General features: G+C 36.0%; 1 protein-coding gene across 1 annotated transcript in view; it reads right to left on the reverse strand.

The window, feature by feature from the left end:
* WDR41 (WD repeat domain 41) overlaps nt 1-18,804 on the reverse strand; it is a 33,006-nt gene extending 14,202 nt beyond the window's left edge. Inside the window, exons 1-8 of the mRNA XM_084881289.1 lie at nt 18,481-18,804; nt 16,170-16,285; nt 9,950-9,998; nt 8,605-8,736; nt 6,057-6,119; nt 2,675-2,786; nt 878-940; nt 386-496 (exon numbers count right to left, since the gene is read on the reverse strand). Coding sequence (XP_084737415.1) covers nt 386-496; nt 878-940; nt 2,675-2,786; nt 6,057-6,119; nt 8,605-8,736; nt 9,950-9,998; nt 16,170-16,285; nt 18,481-18,531 — 697 coding nt within the window. The 5' untranslated portion in view covers nt 18,532-18,804. The remainder of the gene's footprint in view (nt 1-385; nt 497-877; nt 941-2,674; nt 2,787-6,056; nt 6,120-8,604; nt 8,737-9,949; nt 9,999-16,169; nt 16,286-18,480) is intronic.
* Nucleotides 18,805-21,004: the final 2,200 nt, after the last annotated feature.

Genomic DNA, 21,004 nt, shown 5'->3' on the forward strand with positions numbered 1-21,004 from the left:
ATTTAACTGTAAGTATGTACTTGCTGTATAAATTATACAATTAGGACTAGCCAGAACCATTTGCCAAGAATGCCAGAATGCTACTAAGCATTAGTATTTACAGCCTACGACAATCATCCCACAGAGCCCACAATGATGCTCTCCTCCATCTCTTCTCTCTCCTCACTTTATTCTCCTTGTGCCTAAATCTTACTCTACCAATCTAGGAAACTTCATTAGTTCCACTGCCTTGAATTTCACAATATTAAAGACTGCCACCCTACTAATCAAAATTATTTCAATGAAGATAATTATAGAAATCCTGGAACAAGACTGAAGCTCATAACAGATTATGTTAACAAGTATAAAATTTTACATAAGATAAGCACTTACACCTTGAGCTTACCATTGATATTAGCCAATGAAAGAATATTATCTTGATGATCAAGGAGGCGCTTAACTTCAAGAATATTCCATTCTAGTGATCCTTCTATGGGTGCTACCAACCTGAAAATTACTAAGTGAAAAAACAGGTATAATTTTATTAAAAGTGTTGACAGTTGTTTCATATGGTTAATGTTTGTTAAATAAGTGTACTAGTATTTGTACAGATCAGCAACAGAGAGGAATATGTGATCTAAGGCCTTCTCTGGCATAAGAGGAGTGATGTTAGCTGCTACACTTGGCTATGTTAGAACATGGGTAGGACAAAAACTGACTTAATATCCTGAAAATATCTAGGTCTCAATATCACTTCAACAATCCCAGGAGGCCAAGACTGGGGCAGGGGCAGATGTTCCTTAAATGAAATATTAACTAGTCTTTCCAAAATGTGTATACAAGTTCTAGTTTAAAATTTAAAAAAAAAAAAATAGAAGAAAAAAGGAGTCATACTCACTCAGTTCTTTGCCAACTGCTGCCACAACACAATTCTTAGGTATTTCAATCAAAGCACTGATCCCTTCAGAAATATAAAACAAAGGTGAAACTGTTTTCTTCATGGTTACATACAAAACAAAATCATTCTCAGTTTTAAGTCAGTCATTTACAATAAAGGGAGTGGTCACAATAAAGCACACACCATTTTCTATATCACACTTGCTTGGTTATACACAGAAAATGATTTTGTGAAAAATGGGTGAGGCCTTTGGAAGACTACTGATCTAATAAGGGGAGGATATACTCTTTGAACATTATAGTAAACTTATTTACCAGGGATCCCTTAAAATAATCACCCTCACCATTTACAATACATTTAGCTCAAAGAAAATATAAAATTGGCATTTCTCTTAATTTAAATTTAAGAATCCTGAGTGGGTTCCCTGATAGTAAATGAGTTAGCCAAAAGTCAACGGCTAAGAAAGGGGCTTTTAAATAACACGTTTTTAATTAATTTAATATTTACAAAATTGGATTAATCAGATTCAACATTCCACCATGCCCACCAGCCAATTAGTAGTGAGTATGCAAATTAACCCAACAAATATGGCAGGTTAATTTGCATACACAGGAGTCAAGCAGCTGGGGGCCGGGCAGGACACTGGCATCGTTGCCATGGCGAAGACGCAGGTGTTCTGCGCCACCCCAGCCGCCCTGAGCCTCGGTGCAGTGTGGGTAAGAAGAAAGGCGGATCCAGGCCAGAGCGAAGGTGGTGCCAGCAGCCAGGGGAAGGAAGGCCCATTCTTGCACAAATCTTCGTGCACTGGGCCTCTAGTTTTATATTATCTATATAGAAATAAGCTATTTTCAATTATGAACTATATATTCAATTCACAGAGCTTCTACTACCTTTAAGACAGGGGTCTTCAAACTACGGCCCGCGGGCCACATGAGGCCCGCAGAGGAGTCTGATCCGGCCCGCCAGGTTTTTTGGGCAGTGAGCGCAGCCGAGGTGTTACAGTAGGAATTAGTAATTCATATAGTCCAGCCCTCCAGCTCTCTGAGGGACCGTGATCTGGCCCCCACTTTAAAAAGTTTGAGGACCCCTGCTTTAAGATGTCAATAATTAATAATATTTTTTATAGCATGTCCATGGGTTCATTAAATTACTTTTAGAACAGAAATAGTTAATAGTTTATCACATAACTTCAAGGTTATTGTCATTTAAATTTACTCATATATACTTAAATGTTTTTGCTCTGAATAAATTTTAATTTTATTCTTTACAATCCTTGGTATCTATAGAAGTCAAAATTGATTTTTTTTCTGTTAAAACAAAAAATGTCTGTAAACAGAATTCTGAGGAAATAGAACTTTGTTAATAAATTTACTCATGAATAAACTTATTAAAACCAAATGTAAAATGAGGTCATCCTTAGAAATCTATTGAAAGACCAGTGATCCAAAAAAAATTTTTTTAAAGTGCTATTGTAAAGCCACAAAAGTGCTTTCAGGTACCAACATGTTTAGAGTTTGCTGATCATATATTAAAAGTTTTTCTTAACCACTTTGAGAAATTCTGTTAAAAGGGATGAGGAAGCCAAAAGGAGGGGAATCTTCTCCTTCCAATTTGGGATGAAAATATATTTTACGCAACCCTTAATAACCCGGAGAATATGGCTACATGTTATATTCAGAACTGCAAAGAAAAGTACTGCCTCCGTACCCCTGTGTTCATGGAAAGTCTCTTTGAAGATTCACTGAGTCTTTTAGAGTCTGTCACTCATGGTTCACAGTTACCTTAATTTGTTTTTACCTGTATCAGAAAGGTGACTAGTCTTACATAGGAGATCTAATTTTCGGTTCCACACACATAGGTCATTCCCACCAGACAGCCAAACATCTAGTCTTTGAAGAAATGTTAAACACTGCATAATTTGAGAAATATATGTAAGTTTAGAAGTTCATGCATTCATTGGAGGTTTTAAAATATGTCCCAAAATCTTTGATACCCTTTCCTTCAAAGGTGAAGCTTAATTACCCCCCCTTGAATGTGGGCTCTACAAAGTGACTAGCTTCTAATGAACAGAATGTGGCAGAAAAGATAGTGTGTGACTTACAAAGACATGAGACACATGGTGGTTTCCTCCTTGCTCTCTCTTAGATCTCTCTCTAGGGCGAACATACACAAGCAGCCACATGGAGAAAGACCCCCTGGCATGAAAGTGAAGCCTCTTACAACCACCAACACTTCCCAAGTATGTGAGTCCCATAGGAACCTCCAAATCCAGTCAAGCCTTTAGGTGACAACATCCTGAGTCAGAATTATCCAGCTAAGCTGCTCTCTTTTACTGACCACAAACACTGTGAGATATTTGTTTTAAGAAACTAAGTTTTGAGGTAATTTTTTATTTAATAACAGACATCTAATACACAAGGCTTAAAATAAGCTGCTTTTTAAAATAAAACTGAAAATATGGCCTTAGTCTTTATGTATCTTCAAATTAATATCATAAATACTGAAAGTATTCTGTAGAAGTCCTTTATCTTTAACTAGAGGCCTGGTGCATAAAAATTCATGCACTGGAGGGGGGCCATCCCTCAGTCTGTCCTATCCCTCTCACAGTCTGGGAGCCCTCAGGGGCAGGAGGCGACCCAGCAATCAGGAGAAGGGTACACCCCATCACACCTCTGCTGCTGCCACTTCTGTCAGTGCAAGCCTCAGCCAGCCCTGGTTACCTGAGCCTCAATCAGCCTGGGTGGCTGAGCAGCTGCCATCTGAGGCTTGCCTGCACCTCAGGCTGGCCCTGGGTAGCTGGGGGGTTAAAGGGGCTAGGGGACTCCAGAGGCAGGCGCACAGGGCTGGCCAGGCCTTGCCACACACCTGCTGCCCCAACAGGGCTGAGGGGACTGGCTGTGGGCACCACCATCTTTGAGGGCATGGCAGTCAATTAGCATATTCTCTCCTTATTGGCTGTGGACGTTGCCATCTTTGCGATGATGTGAGGGTCAATTAGCATATTCCCTCTTTATTAGATAGGATGGTACTTTAAAGTCCACACTTTTAATAGCACTTTCCTCACCCACTGACTCAAGTGAGCACAAGGGCTAGAACAAGTGAGAAGAATAAAAAACAAAAAGGACAAGGTTCTGCCTGACATAGGCTGGGATTACTTTTAAGACTGCTGGAATAGCCTAAACCATTTTGAATCAGTGGATAGAGTGTCAGCCTGCGGACTGAAAGGTCCCAGATTCAATTTTGGTCAAGGGCATGTACCTTGGTTGTGGGCACATCCCCCGTGGGGGGTGTGCAAGAGGCAGCTGATCAATGTTTCTCTCTCATTGATGTTTCTAGCTCTCTATCCCTCTCTCTTGTTCTCTGTAAAAAATAAATCAAATAAAAAATAAAAATAAAAAACTGCTGGAATAATAAAGGTTGAAAAAAAACATCGCAGTTTATATTTCAAGAGGTCCTACCCTACTTCTATATGAATTTTAGGATCAGCTTGTCAAATTTTTGTATCAGTCAGTACTTAAATGGCCTCTTCAAAGACAGTACATTGTTAAATTGGATACAGCATACAGTAAATGGCACTTTCTTCCCCATAAACTTTACTAAATTAATAACTAGAAGAGCGTAGCAGCATGAGATGGCTACCAGAGATACTGCCTTTCAGGAAAAAAGTGATATACAAGACAATTGGCAGACAGCAATTCTTTTTCGGTTTTTTGATTTTTTGTTTGTTTTCTTAAGTGTTGGTTCCAATTTAGAGATCAGTTATCTTTAAAGAAAACATTATCTCATTTTACTAGCATCTTTCTCCAAACTTGCCCACATTATTGAAAGACACATTTCTGAGAACATTTAAGGTAATTTCTTCTATAGGCATCAAAGAATCAAGTGTTATCCAAGTCTGTATCTCCAACATGTAGCAGAATTCCTCTCATGTAATAAGCCCCAATTAATAACTGTAAAATGAATGAACTTAATAGTAGCAACCAATTAGCCCCATAAAATTTTGTTTTGGAACTAAGCAACTAACATCTTTTTCCTTAGGACTAATTTATCCTACTAATTATTTCTCTTTATTGTTGACACTATTACAGATGTCCCCCTTTCCCTGCCCTTTGCTTCCCTCCACTCAGGCCCACCCTGCCATTAGTCATCACCACATTATTGTCTGTGTCCCTGGGCTGTACAAATATGCATATATGTTCTTTAGTTAATCTCTTCCAGTCTCCCCACCCATCCACTTCCCTTCTGAGATCTGTCAGTCTGTTGTCTGTTCTATGTATCCATACCTCTGGTCCTATCTTATTTGTCAGTTTAATTTTTCATTAGATTCCACATATAAGTGAGATTATGTGATACTTGTCTTTCTCTGACTGGCTTATTTCAATTAGTGTAATAAGCTCCCAGGTCCATCCATGCTGTCACAAAGGGTAAGAGTTCCTTCTTTTTTTACAGCTGCATAATATTCCACATCCTTTTTATCTACTCACCTACTGATGGATACCTGAACTGTTTCCAGATCTTGGCTATTATAAACATATCTTATCTTTATGACTTTATAGAAGCCAGAGTATGAGGGACAAATTATTCCATGTTTTTATTTCAATGTATGAAGAAACATACTAACTACTGCTATAGAGTCATTCTGCAAGGACTGCCTCTTTTTACAATTTCGCACTTATCTTGCTATAGAGATTCATCGCTTGCTCTAACTTCAAATTCAAACATTCTAGCATTTAAAATATATACTTCTAAAAATCTAATCTTAGAAGAATAAAATAACTAACTATGTGTGGAAGAAATAACTTTTTAAAATATATTTTTTAATAGATTTCAGAGAGGAAGAGAGATAGAAACATCAATGATGAGAATCATTAATTGGCTGCCTCCTACACGTCCCCTACTGGGAGGGGGGAAAGAGGGTGAGGGGGAAATCAAGCTGCAACCAGGGCATGTGCCCTTGGCAGGAATCGAACCTGGGAACCTTTAGTCTGCAGATCGACTAAAAGTACTTTATAAGAACTTTTTCTGTAATGTGAATCATTACAGGCTCTATCCACTGACCCAAACCGGCTAGGGCAGGAAGAAATAATTTTTTAACCCACAAAAGTAATTTCATCAAACTTAACAGTTTTTTCTCAGACAAAAAAAATTATTACCATAAAACATTGACTTATAATCTTACCTTTACAGTAGACTGAAAGCATGACACTTTTTGAACTTGCCTGCCAGTATCACAATTCCATACCTAAATTTATGTTAAGAAATAATTTCTAAACATTTCAAATCTTATAATTTTTCCAATAATTAAGTTACAAATGTCACACATTGAGGTAGAAAATAAGGCATAAAATATTTAATTTTGCACTACTACAAAAATTAATATAGTGAGTCAACTTAGTACAGTAAGCTTACAAGCTACAATAATTTTCAGGTAAATTTTACTGTCAAACTATTTGAAAATGCCAACAGAAAGAATGGTCTGAAAACTGAATCTTTATAGACATTAAATATTGCAACTGTTTAAATTTTTAAGTTTATTCTCCAAAATAGTCCACCATATAGACTACTTTTGTAATTATACTGTTATATCATTATCTGTTAGTTATATAACAGTAGATAATTAACTACTGTTATCCTGATTAAAAAAAGATAGTAACAGTGTGTTCCTATTACCTATATATATATAAATAATTAGAGGACCTCTCATAAAATGTCCAAAGTTAGTTTGACCCTAAGGAGTATGACAATTTTCAAATTTTTCACACCATTTCCTATAATAAAATACACATTTTACATCATATCTGAAAACACATTCACATAATATATGAAATATGTATAAATGTGTGTGTACATACAAACTTTTAAGACTATCACTTGACAAATTTTTTTAAAATCTACACTTAGCATTTAGTTAATAAAATTTTAGTTAATAGTGAAGGCCAAGCTGAGTTAATTTAGAATTCGCCTGAGTAAAAGAACTGCAAGCAAAGCACCCTGGAATTATTTTCAACAAAGTCATTCAGCAAAGAAAATCAGTCTATACCATCATGTATAGGTACAGTTTATACTGATACTGCCCCAGCTACTCATCTCTATACTGTACTGTAATAATTGCCTCTAAGTAGTACTTTAGGAATCGTCTAATAAAAAAGCATTTTAAATTCTACTTTTGCAGAGGTTATACTGATACTGAAAACAAATTTAAAAAGAGCTTTAGTCAATAAAATATTTGCCTCAATAGAGCAATAGCAACAAAGCTACCCTGACCTAAAAATATGAGTGAATTTTATGCCCTTGTTTACATAATACTGTAATCCCCTCACAATTTATCACCATTTAAACATTTTCTTAAAATGTTTTCACCTATTGGCAACTTGTCTAGAAATCACTTTTGCTGAGAAGCTTGTTTAAGTGTCCTAAAGTATACATATGGTTTATAGAAGCCTGAGGAGCAGTGACTCCTTTGGGCTTACTTTGAAACTTGTTTCACTAATGCTTGAAGCTAGTTAAACAGAATTTTCAATGAGCAGAGGCTTTTTAAAGGTAATCTATGGTAACTTAAAAAAAAAAAAAAAAAAAAAAAAAAAAAGGTCATGAGAGATTACAGGATTACAGTTTACAGTTATCCATAGCATTTGGCTATGGCCTTCACAAATCCAAATTTCTTATAAAAAGTTTAAGGGGCTAAATTTGTTTAAGGAAAGTATTTTTTTTAATGTATTTTTATTGATTTCAGAGAGGAAGGGAGAAGGAGGAAGAGAGAAAGAAACATCAATGAGATCAATGATGAGAATCATTGATTGGCTGACTCCTGCATAACCCCTACTGAGGATTGAGCCTGAAACCTGGGCATGTGCCTTGACAAGGAATCAAACCTTGACCTCCTGGTTCATTGGTCACTGCTTAACCACTGAGAAACACTGGCCAACCTAAGGAAAATATTTTAAAAGGCAGTATTATTATATAGTGGTTCAGAACTCAGCTCTACAGTCAGACTGCTTACGTTCTACCCTATGCTGGCCGCATGACCTTGGACAAGTTACTTAACCTCTCTTTGCCTCTAATATCTATAAATGAGAACAAAAATACTTACTGTAAAAATCAAATAGATTTATATAAAACAAAATGTGTGGCACACGTAAGCACTTTATAAAATGCCATTACATTTTAAAATTTTACCTAAAAGGGGGAAAGAAAAGTAACATACTTTTTAAATTTTATTTTTAAATACTAAATACTAATATTAAACACTAAGCTAATGGCAATTCACTTTTCTGTCAGACTGGGTTCTCAAAAGGTTCTTATGGATTGGGGCTATTAACTTTTCTTTGCTGTACAATGAGCAGAAAACAAACAAACAAAAAAGCCAAAGTAAATTATTTCCCAGTCTAACCGATCTTTATTTCCCTAAATTTAAAAGCAAACTGAGAATATTAAGTATTTTTAAGCTCATTTTCTCCATTTCATCTATTTTATATAATAGTAACTCTAGAAAGAACAGTTTTAGTTCATGGGGTTTCTATCAATAATATAACTTAACCTGCTATTTCAGTCTAATACTTTTCAGATGCCTAATGCTTTTAAGAAGTGTTTTATGAAAGCTAGAACAAAATCATTTTTGCTAAAACAGCAATGTGCAAACAGGCCCCAAAAGCCTAAAGACTAATAATGTATATACTGGTCCCTTGTGTCAGTATATCTACTGCACTCTCTTCCAGACTAAAGGATACAATAACTGTTCTATCAGCAGAGGCTGTCAAGATGAGCTGATTTTTTTCTTCACATGCTTCCAAGGAAGGAAATGCAATAATAGCTGTTATCTTTTGAGTGTGTCCATTGAGTTCCAAAAGTTTTTCTCCTGTCTGAAATACCAATGAAATGTTAACAGGTTCATTATTTCACAAGTTAAACAACTTCAACAACACTAAGAAGAATCACTATGCAGAAAATGCATACGTTCTATTTGAAATTACTTAGCCATAAACAATTTGAAGTATTTTCTGATAGATAATATAAATTTTAGCATATTTCATATAAATATGCTAAAATTTATATTATCTATCAGAAGTTTAAATCAGAATTTTAAATTCATATAAAATTTAAAGAAATATTCTTTCCATATGATTGTAAGAATATAATTGGATAAATTAAGCATAAAAATTTCAGTAACTTAATCTGTAGGAAAAAAATAGGAAGTCCTCCTTATCCAAGTATTTGTTATTTAAGTATCCAGATTTATAAAGCTATGCAAGAAAAAAAAAAGTCAGCTCCTTACCAAGTATTTGTTATTTGTCTTCACAGTTATACAGTTGTGGGAGGGAAAAAAAGTCAGCAACAAATATATCTATATCCAATAATGTACTCATAAAGTTAGCCTCCACTCCACCTCTATTTAATGGCAACAGCTATTCCCACCCATCAGACTCTCATGGACTTCCCAAGTAGTAAACATACTATAAAACACAATGTAAATATGACAAATTGAAAATCTTTCCAAGGTTACAAGATTTCATGAATGTAGCAACATGTTAAAGAACTCCTTTAACCACAGGCAAAGCCATTGAAAAATGAGGATCTGACAGATCAGACCATGAGAGAAGACAGATACTTCAAAAGAGAATAATCTGAGTATCAAAGGGTCAGGAAGAGAGATATCAGAGAAATTTGGTCAAGTCTTAAGTATTTTTAATAAGCCTTTTATTATATTGCTCTTAAGTTCAAACATGAGAAGCATGTTACATCATGTAATCATAATTTTTGAAAGAAAAATTGCCACACAAATCAACACTTGATTCATTTTCAGAGTCATTACATAATTACTGGTAAGTTTTGTTTGGTAAGATTAAACTTTTATTTTCACATCTTGGTATTTGTTTCTCAGAAAAAAAAAACCTTTATTAAAAAAGTTTCTATTGTGAAATATTGGCTCCCAATTTAAATGAAATCTTCCCAAGTATGCCTCTTCAAGTATTAATTAGTCTGTCTACTAATATGCAGGTATACTAATGTTTATGAATGTATACTCAACTATACAGTCATATCTTTATTACACAATCCAACAAAATCAATACACACCTGGGCATTCCACACAACTACAAGTCCATCATCACCAGCAGATACAAATCTGGTTAGAGAAAAAAAGTTAAAAAAATAAATCATTGGTGACATTTAAGTGCTAAGATTACTAAGAACCATCAAACCTTATTACTGAAATTCTGATTTACTAATATTAATGCAGATTAAGTTATTTAAGCTAATTTAGCAAATATTGACGAATACCGGCTAGGATCTGTGCCAGGTACTGAGGGATCATTTACAGTGTTACAATGAACAAACTGGAATAAATGTAAGAATGAGGGAGATCTGTAAAGAAACTTTAAAGTCTTTCCTTGCTTTAAAATTATATGTAAACCCTGACTTGTGACAGAAAGCCAAGCTGAGGAACAGCTTCACTGAGAAGTGATATTCCAGAAGTGGAAAAATAAACTATGTGCTTCGATAAGTTAATTATTTCTATTCCTTTTTCTGTAAAAGTACTCTAACTACTTTTTAAAGCCAACATCATATTCTATATTTGCCCATAACACTAGGACACAAAAATTATTTTGTTCCTGAATTTTTATCCCTATAGAAGATTCCTAAAATTTCACTATTTCAGTCAAGTAACATTTTCTTTAACACCCAAAACTGGGCTTCAAGTTCAAATTTCTCAGATTCAGTTTCAAAGTCTCATATGCACCTGTTGTCTTCACTGGCTCAGACAAATCCTATAATTAGTACCCACTTCAAAACCATTTGGTTACATCTCCTACTATAGGAGCTAAAAGATTATCCAGTAGATAGGAAATTGGCCAAATACAGTCTGACAGTCTGTTAATAGCATTTGAATATAGAACTACATATTTTTTAATTGGAAAGGGATTAAGGGTCCTGGGTTCGATTCCAGTCAAGGGCACATGCCCGGGTTGCAGGCTTGATCCACAGTAGGGGGCGTGCAGGAAGCAGCCAATCCATGATTCTCTCTCATCATTAATGTTTCTATCTCTCCCTCTCCCTTCCTCTCTGAAATTAATAGAAATTTTAAAAAAACTTTATAAAAATATTCATTCCTGCTCCTTTCTCTCCCCAAAATATTGATATTTTTAATAAACTTTTTGCATGCTTAACTCTATTTTATTGCCTGCTTCCTAGGGAAATCCATCTTGACTATTGATTTATTTTATCTGAATGTTTGTGGAAAGTTATCCCTAGCTTAAAAATATTTTCTTAAAGACGTAGTATATTATTTGTTCAGTGAATTATCAAACCATACTGAGTTTGTTTAGTTTCTTGTGAATATAAAGCTTCACCAGCCATTCTAGGAGCACATTTTTTGTTCTCCAGTCTGGCATTTCATGGGTCACCTAATTCATTTCCAGTCATGATCACCATCCTATATAACCTTTTCTATTTCCTGGAGTAGCAAGGAATGGTCAAATGAGCAACAGAAAAAACTACTCTTAAAATGTGTTACAAACTCAGTTTAGTTTAATGTGTCAAATGCTAGAGTATTATATATAATTTTAGCACTAGAGTATTACATACAATTTTAACACAGCCCACTTTTTAGAAGACTCTTGCTGAGTCTTAGCCTTCTTTAGTGATCTCCCAATCAATATGACCCTCACTTCATGTTCAAAAAATACTGAAGAAGAAAAGAAAAGGCAGCTGTCTGTTATGTTATACAGGATTTATTTGGTATCTTCAAAAACCAATCTGAGAAAATTTTCCACTCACTGATTTTAGCTGAGCCACCAAGAAAACAAGAAAATCCTTCTGCAAAATTCTCAATAAACTGACATTATCTAAATACCTGAAGCGTGAAACCTGGATTACAACAGCTGACCAAAAAACTAGAATGCTATGTCTACAAAAACTAAGTAAAAACATAAAAAGTGTAACAATATAATGTTTATTTAAGGTATTTTGGTAATTTGACAATGCATAATGTACATATGCAATGATGAAGATAATTCTAAATTAAACTGTTAAAGAATGAAAATATTAAGCTCTTAATTCTATTTGTAATAAATATTAATAGTTTGTAGAGTTTTTAAGTTTTCTTATTAATAATGACTTTCAGTTATTTTTTGCATACACTATGAAATTAAATTTTTAAAAACAATACACAGATTGAAAGTTCCAAAGGCCTGTGACTGACTGAAAAACTTCAGATTTAATTCCATGGAAATTTTGACAAAGTAATGACTTGAGTACCAAGAATTAAATATGATTCATGTAGTAATCTCTTCTTTATTGCAAAAAAACAAAAAGTAGGGTGTATTCTCCCCCACCCCCCATTTATTTTAGACATTTATATTCACTCTGTTAGATAGCAAAAATGACCACAAAGTATTCTCCTTCCTAAGGTCATCACTTGCATAAAGCATTAGTTGCTTCAAGAGGTAGAGTTTATTTATCCACTTACTGAATTTGTGCCAGCTCCTGACTTGCTTTAGCCAATGAAACAACAGCAAATAGTATACAGAGACTTGAAAAGTTTTACATTGGGGCTTGCCATTTTGCTGGTATTAGAACTCCCTAATCACTATGTGAGCAAGCATTTGAGCAATCACACGGAGAGAGAGCCCAGTCATTGTGAACTGCCAGCGCCAGCCAATCTACCTGTTAACCACAGATGCATAACTAAACCTGACCAAGGTAAGCCAACCATGATGCAGATGGGGGGAAAAACACACAAAACAACTTACCCAGTGAGCCTAACCCAAATTGCCACCCTGCAAAATAGTGAACTAAATATATAATGGTTGTTTTAAACCACTGAAGTTTGGGGTGATTTTTGACAGAGCAATAAACAGATAACTGGTGTAGTTGTCTATAGCTTTTCACTGTTTATAGAACTTTACTGTATCATACATGAGCACCCCTGTGAGGAAAATGTAATCAGATATCAGCATTTGGTCAGGGATCATTACTCTATAAGAGGGCCTTTTCTGAAGTCTTCTTCTAACTAGGTAATCAGAATGGCTAAGAGGACATGTCTGAGGGCAGATAGCAATGTACATGGAATCTTAACAGTTAATCTATATAAAAAGTTAAAGACTACATCCTGAAAGTAAACTACATATTTTTTACTTAACTTTTTTAGGCAAAATGATGTGAGGATTCCTTAAGGTTCAAATATTATATTAGTGATTATGGCCTGAGAAATTATTCGAGCATTTTTTAACCTAACTACGAATTTTCTATGGTAAAATATGGTACAAGAAAACTTGAACTGCTCAATATCCTATCTTCCCAGAAATGTTTAGTTTCAAAAATATGACTAAATAAAATACAGTTATCTCTTCGTACTCACCAACAACAAACATTACCAAAAACGCTGAAGATTATTATACTATGGTTAACATGTTATAATTTGTTTGGCTTATATCACAACAGAAAAATAAAGTTGATAGACTAATAATATATATGAGATGAATCTTCAAGCAAAAGTTGAGGAGGACTATCTTGTCTATATATATAAAAGCCTAAATGACTGTTCAATCTTTCAACCAGTAGCTATGATGCGCACTGACCACCAGGGGGCATATGCTCTGAACAGTAGATAAGTTTGCTGCTGGGGTCCAGCTAATCGGGACTGGGCCAGATGGGCCAGATGTGCACTGGAGCACTCCCACATCCCTCCTTGGCCCTGACCATGCATGGTGGGGTCCTGGATTGTGAGAGGCCAAGGGACCCCCACCGGTGCATGAATCCATGTACCAAGCCTCTTTTCCTATATAATAAAAGGCTAATATGCAAATTGTCCCTATGGGCGAGATTTTGGCCCATGGGGAGTTAGACATGCACTGACCACCAGGGGGTGGTGCGGAACATGGCAGACATTAGCAACAGGCGACAGTGGAGGTGCTGCCAGACCCAATGGGTCCCAATAAAAGCAGGATGTGGCAGGATGGTGGAGCAGGTGAGTGGGCGGAACCAGGCCAAGGCGGTGCGAAGGGAGGCCCTGGCCAGCAGCTGGGGGACAGGAAGTCCCAGCTGGTGGCGGCAACATTGGGCCTCGACTTGTATAATAATTTGGCTGGACTCTGTCCCTGTTTTCTGAAGGAAGCTGGACTCCTCAGACTTGACCTGCGTTTGTACTAATGAGGTGACTCAGGGTGGACCCCTAGACCATTTAAGGGTGGGAGCTAGCCATGTGGAAAATATGAACCAAGATCTGTAAAGAAACTTTTTAGAGGATTAGGGCTTTGAGCCATAGATATCAGCCTGACCTCAAAACTGGGGAAGGAAGAAAGGCTAGAAATTGAGTTTAATCAAGTGGTGAATGATTTAATTATTCCTATGTATAAAACCACTACAAAAACTTTGAAAGCTCAAAGTTTGAGTGAGCTTTCTCTTGGTGATACACACTGAGTTGATGAAGGGTGATGGATCCTAAGTAATAGAGTTTACATTTAGGATCTCCCAGACCTTGCCCTTTTTCATTTGGCTGCTCCTGATTGTACCCTTTATAATAAAACTGTATAGTGCTTTCCTGAGTTCTGGTGGCCCTTCTAGCAAATTATAAGGGGAAAGTGGCAATATAGCCAATTGGTCAGAAGTGTGGGCGGCCTGGAAACCCTGGAGATTGCAGCCAGTGACTAAGGTGAGGGAAGTGCTGTGCAGGACTGTAAATCTGACCTAACTCAAGGGAGCATCAGAATTGCATTGCACATGGGAAAAGTAACTAAATACCAAAGACATAAGAAAAGCAGATAATATGCATATATGAACACAGACAATAGAGTGGTGAAGGCCTGGGAGGAGTTGGCTCAGGGTGGAGAGAGAAAAAAAGAAAAGGGATAATAAATATAAATACGTAAATAAAAGCTGGAGGATAAAATAATTTAAAAACAAAAGAAAGAAAAGCAGAGAGAAGAAAGGTTAATAGACAACAGAGGTGATAGTCATAATTAGGAATAATCACAGAAGCAGTCACCATGGAATCAAAAATGAAAAAAGAGCCCAGCTAGGATCAGTGGTTGAGCATCAACCTATGAACCAAGAAGTCACAGTTCGATTCCCAGTCGGGGCACATGCCTGGGTTGCGGGTTCGATCCCCAGTGTGGGGAGTGCGTGAGGCAGCCGATTGGTGATTCTCGCTCATCATTGACGTTTCCATCTCTCCCTTTCCCTTCCTCTCTCTGAAGTCAATAAAAATATATTTTTTAGAAAATGAGAAAAGAAAAACCACACATACACACACACACACAGTATTAAAGGCAAAAGAGACAAGTAGAGGTGATAGTGGAAGAATTGATAAAGACAACAGAAATGGGGTAAGGGAGTTAAGATGGCAAATAACTTAATAGTCTGGGGACTCATTAATTCATTTAACAACTACCTATTAATTGCCTGCTACATGTTAGGCACTGTACCAGGCACTAAGGATATGTGGTGAACAAGAAAAACATAGCTCCCACTCTCATGAGGTTTATATTGAAGAGGGAAAGATAAATGTTAAATTGTGTAATTGTTATTGCGATATTTGCTACAAAGGATAAGGATACAATTATGTAAGAGTTTAATAAACAGATCAGTAATAAGTTAAGTCTATAGTCCAAACACCTACACACCTTTATATCTATTTGCAAATATTATATATATGTTACCAAAGTAGTACAGAATAATGTGCATTTTATTATTTATTATTTATAGTTGTACAATTTTATTAGTTTCATGTATATAACACATGACATTTATTATCTTATAATATGATCATAATAATTCTAGTAAACATATATCACCATAGTTATTATGACATTATTGAATCTATTCCCTTTGCTGAATAATATTAATTTTAAAGGGGTTTCATCAATAACAACAAATCCAGATTAAATACTTACCTCACCTTCCACTAAAAATATTACATTCCCTTAGGTATCTGACACTTAAACATTTCCCATATTTGTTTGTCAAATTTAAGTTCGCCTTAACATAACTCCACCCAAATTTTAAAGTCATACACTTCCCAAAAAACTAACAACAAAACCACCAAAAAAATTTGAGCTGTCAAAAAAAACCTCAAAAAATAAGGATCAAATCATCAGATATGAAACCCTGACTTCTGAGCAAAAAAAAGACTTTGGATATGCATTTCACCAAGATTCAGAGGTCAATTTCTACTAAATTTTGCTAATGATCAGATTTGAGATTTTTAGAAGAGATTAATTCTGAAGTTGTTTTTTATATAAAATTCCCTAAGAACTCTTTCCAAACGATAATTAATTGAATAATTGGAGTTTCTTACCTGTAGTCATCTAGCCGTACCAGAAACCGCACAATGTCATGGTGAGCTTTCAGTACAAGCAGTTCAGTGTAGGGGTTCTGGGTTTGTTCTTCACCTATTGTCTGTAAAGGAGATTTCTTGTATTGGGGGGAAAAAGACAAAACAAGAGGAAGATAAAATGATTTATGATAAAAGGCATACTGCAGTAAAACTGCATGGTATACATCTAAAAACATAACATTTAAAAACCTATTCTAATACTACATAAAGGGTGGGGTAAAAGTAGGTTTACAGTTGTTGGTATGGAAAATAATAAATAATACTACAAGAATAAATTCCATGTTTCCTATATCACATCTGTAACCTACTTTTGCCCCACCTTGTATTATTTCCCCTAATATCAACTGACCGCCAATTTAATACAAAACATTTTTCTTACCATAAATCCACACCATAAATTTGTTTTCAAGTCTCAATAAATTTAGAAAAAGGGTGAATTTTATTTTATGAAATTATATTTCAATAAACCTGACCTAAAAAATGAATGGACCAATCCAACTCAATATTTTTAAATGTGTTTCTCAATTGAAACTTGGCAGAAACAAAACTGCAGGTCAAAGGAGTAAATATTAAACACACAGCATTATATGTTTGCTGAATGAATAAAAGAATGAAATAATTTAGAGTCAATGAATTCAATGAAATCAACTTTGAAAAATAACATTGATAAAGATAATTACTAACATTTACAGAGTATTAGGTGGCATTCCATATGCCAAATACTGCAAAGCACATATAACACGATAACTCTCTAAAAAAGGACTTATTAACCCCATTTCTGTAGTCAAACCCACTACTATTTTATAAAATCTCTGTTCTTACCCTCTAAACTGCAGGGTTTTTTTAAAAACAAAACAAAAACTTTACACTATTTACATTTTGGATCAGATAGTTCTTTGTTAAGGGCTGTCCTGTACATTGTAGGATTCTCAATAGCATTCCTAGTTTCTATAGATGTCAATAGAAATTCACCCCACACCCAGATTGTGACAAGCAAGAATGTCTCGAGACATTGCCAAACGTCCCCTAATGGACAAAATTATTCCTGCTTACGTTAGAAGCTTAGATTCAAAGTTCTTGCATAATTTAGGGCAAATCATTGCTTTAATGTACAAATTCACAGCAGTTATAAAACTGAAATACTTTTACATTATGAAATATACAACTTAACATGCATAAATGTTTTCAAAAAAAAATTCACACTAAAGCAGTATTTTTTTTTATCGCATTGCCCTGTTAGCAGTGAAAATCAAAAGTGAGAATTCTGAAAACTATATACTACTTTCCACAAATGAAAGCTTGTCAGATATGGCAGAATTAGTTAATCAAATTCTATGATTCATCAAATAATGAGTCCTGTACTGAATTGTCATATATATATCCTATGTGGACTACTCAACTTTACACAATTCTCCTATAATTTTTAGGATTTCAGCCTATCTTAAATACACCTAATTTCAAGTAAGAAATGCTTTTTTAAAAAATAGAGAATAAGCTTCAAGTGCAAAGATATGAGGAAGTTAAGACTGAGAAGTAAGGTTTCTGGATTTACAACAATCTAAGTTTCCTATTTTTAGTAGTCAAAACATTTTCTATGAGAAATAAAAGGAAATTCAGCACAAATTGTATTCTTGGGTGGCATATGAAATAAGTTCCACACCTCAATACTTTTAAATTCCAAAACTTTTATATTCGCAACATTTCAAATATAAACCTCATTACAGTCTATTCAATTATTTAGTCCCATGAAGAAAGCGTTGACTATGGAATAAAAAATAGCAATTAATTAAGAAATCATTTTTTCTTGACTTTGAAGCAAAACATTAATTTTAAAAGTTAATTATATCTTTTTTGGTTCTTGTATAAAACCTCAAATCAACTCTATATTTCCTGAGCAATCAGGGGAAGTGACACCACGTAAACGAAAAAATGTAAAGTTGTAGTCACCACACTTTTTAAAATGGATATGAGACTTAAGTAGGGAGAAGACTAGCTGAGCATCCTTGAGCCCGTTGTTGAACCACATCAGCTCCAGTTTTCTCACCGTTTGGAACAAAGATGCTGTATTTAACTCTCAGCGTCTTAGGAGCATCGAAAGTACAAAGTAGCCATAACAAGCGGCGCCCCTCCCCCCAACCCAACCTCCTCCACCCGAAACCTGGCTTCACAACACGCAAGCCCCTCCTCCAACACGGTCTCCACTGTCTCCAGACTCAGGGTCCCAGCTCCCACCTAAGCTTCCGCCGCAGGCAGGCTCCACCCAGGGGTTTACCTCGGCCAGCCCCTGAGGTTCTCGGCTTCCCCCGATCAGCCATCGCAACATCGGGCTAAGGCCTCTTGCCAGGCCCAGGCCACAGTCAGCCCGAACTCTGCCTCCTCCTACTTCTCAGGCACAGAGCGCAAGGGAGCTGCTAATACTTGCCGTCCCAGAAATGCCCACAGAACACAGTGATGCAAAGGAGAATCCACAGAAACAGGAAGATGTTTGTCCCCCAGGCGCTGCCGTACCCCACAGAGGCTTGGTTTACAGCAGCCAATGGAGGAGCTGCAGCCCAAAGCTGGTTGGGGTACGGGCGAGACTTCAAAGGCTCTAAGTGAGCAGGCGCAGGGGCGTGGCCCACTTTGCACAAGAGCTTGGGTAGCTTGAGCGGCCCCTGGTGGATGCGTATGGCACAGCACCTGAGTCAAGTGGGTGCTTACCAATTAATAGTCCCCTCGCATCCTTACTAGGCTGGGGACCAGGAGCTCTTAAGAGTTGGCTGGAGAAAGGGCCGTCCACATCTGGACTAATCCAATGGCACGTGTGTACACCATAATAAATCTGGCCAACATTTAGTGTACTAGAGTACAGATACTGTTCTGAGGCTTTACATAAATCCTCACAGTAGCCCTACTAGTATAGTCCCTATTTTATAAAGAAACTGAAACTCAAAGATTAGGTAGTTTGTCAAAGGCTAACAGCTAGGAAGTGGATATACTGAGATTGATATCCAATCTCCAAACTCCAAAACTAGTGCTCTTGACTACCCTGTGCTATCTAACCCAGAATATCCCTAAAGAATAGAGGATATTTCATCACTCCATTTTGACTACTAGACTTTCTTAGGTAGTCAAGTTCTATGGTTCTCTACTCTGGCTGCATATCATAATTACCATATATATATATATATATATATATATATATATATATATATATATATATATATATGTGTGTGTGTGTGTGTGTGTGTGTGTGTGTATGTATATATATATATATATTATATATATATATATATATATATATATATATATATATTTTTTTTTTTTTTTTTTTCCCTGGCTTCTACCTGGGTTCATTCAAACAATCTCTATTGTTAGAACATAGGAATCAGGGTTTGGGGAAAATTCCTCAAGTGAGTCATGAGTAGCAAAGTTTCCAAATCACTGGCTTAGGAACTACTTATAAATATGTCTATAAATGTCCATACATATATTGGTAAGTGTGATTGTTAGGTTCAAATCAGTATACTAGCAATAAATTAATTCTTAGAGAGAACCTAATACAAGTGTCCCAACCAATACATTAATTCAACAAACATGTATTGGGCACAGATGCATAGAGATTTAAAAAGTAATCACATAAAATTGCTACTTTTTAGATCAAGGCAGAATATGCTAGACACCAATAAGAGAAAGCCATACGTTCTGCTTTAATGTATACTGGTTATGGGCAGTTTCCCAATCTAGCTGACAGTTCCTAGAGAACTGGGATTTCCTATGATTCATCTTTGTATTCATTTTGAATGCTCTTGATAAAGGCACACTCCCAAGGGTCAGGATAAAGTTGCCCCAAATTGCAGTCTTCATGCCATTGAAGACAGACTAAAAGATTAGAGATTAGCCCTAGAAAGGGGGGTGGGGGACTCATCTTTAGTGAAACAAAACCCAAGAACACCAGGATTTTAGTCCTGGAAGGACAATCTTCAAGTGAGGCAACATGGCTGCCCAGGTAGCCTAAATTTTATCCTGATTTTCCACATTATTTAGAGGTTTGCCCACTACCTCACTACTCTGATCTAAGGAGTACTCTTCTGGTCTCTAAAGCACTGGTCCAGTGGTGAATAGTTTCTCCCTTGGTTCCTTTTAGGACAGCTGAGAAAAAACCTTATATAAGATTATACTAGACCCCCGGGAAACTCAAGGAGTAGGAAGCATCAGGAATCCATCCCTCTACCTAAATGACAACAATTATACTGTCAGAGACTGTGTGGACTATTGTGGAACTCTTTAAAAGCTTGCGGGGGAAATCTTGGCTAGCATAGGTTCTGGCCAGCAGTGTTACAACCCTGACAGACTGAAGCTGCTTCCAGGGGACTTAAAGAAATAGCATGTTTGGTGTGGGTTTTTTTCCCTACTGCCTTTTTTCCCCTCTGGGGAGCCAGAGATTTTTAAGGATTAGGACATTTAAAAGCAACCACATGTACAGAGAAATTTAGAAAGTAACCACACATGCCCAGAAAAAGACACAGACTCAACTATGGCCTAAGGAAACCTTTTACCTAAGACTAATCCCCACACAGAGACCCCTTTCAACAATCAAAAAATAAATAAAATAAAACCCAGCAAACTATGGGGAAGAGGGACTGAGAAAGGAAAAACAACTCAGCAATACAAGATGCATAGAGATTAAAAAAGTAATCACACAAAAAAGTAATGAAAAGGTACATCACTAGAGACACTATAGACATTGAAATAATAAAATAATATTATAAATCATACATGAGTTTAAAAACTTCAATGAAAATGGATCAATTTCT

The sequence above is a fragment of the Pipistrellus hanaki genome, assembly GCF_964339955.1.
Source record: "Pipistrellus hanaki genome assembly, chromosome: 4".
In the NCBI taxonomy this organism is placed as follows: Eukaryota; Metazoa; Chordata; class Mammalia; order Chiroptera; family Vespertilionidae; genus Pipistrellus; species Pipistrellus hanaki.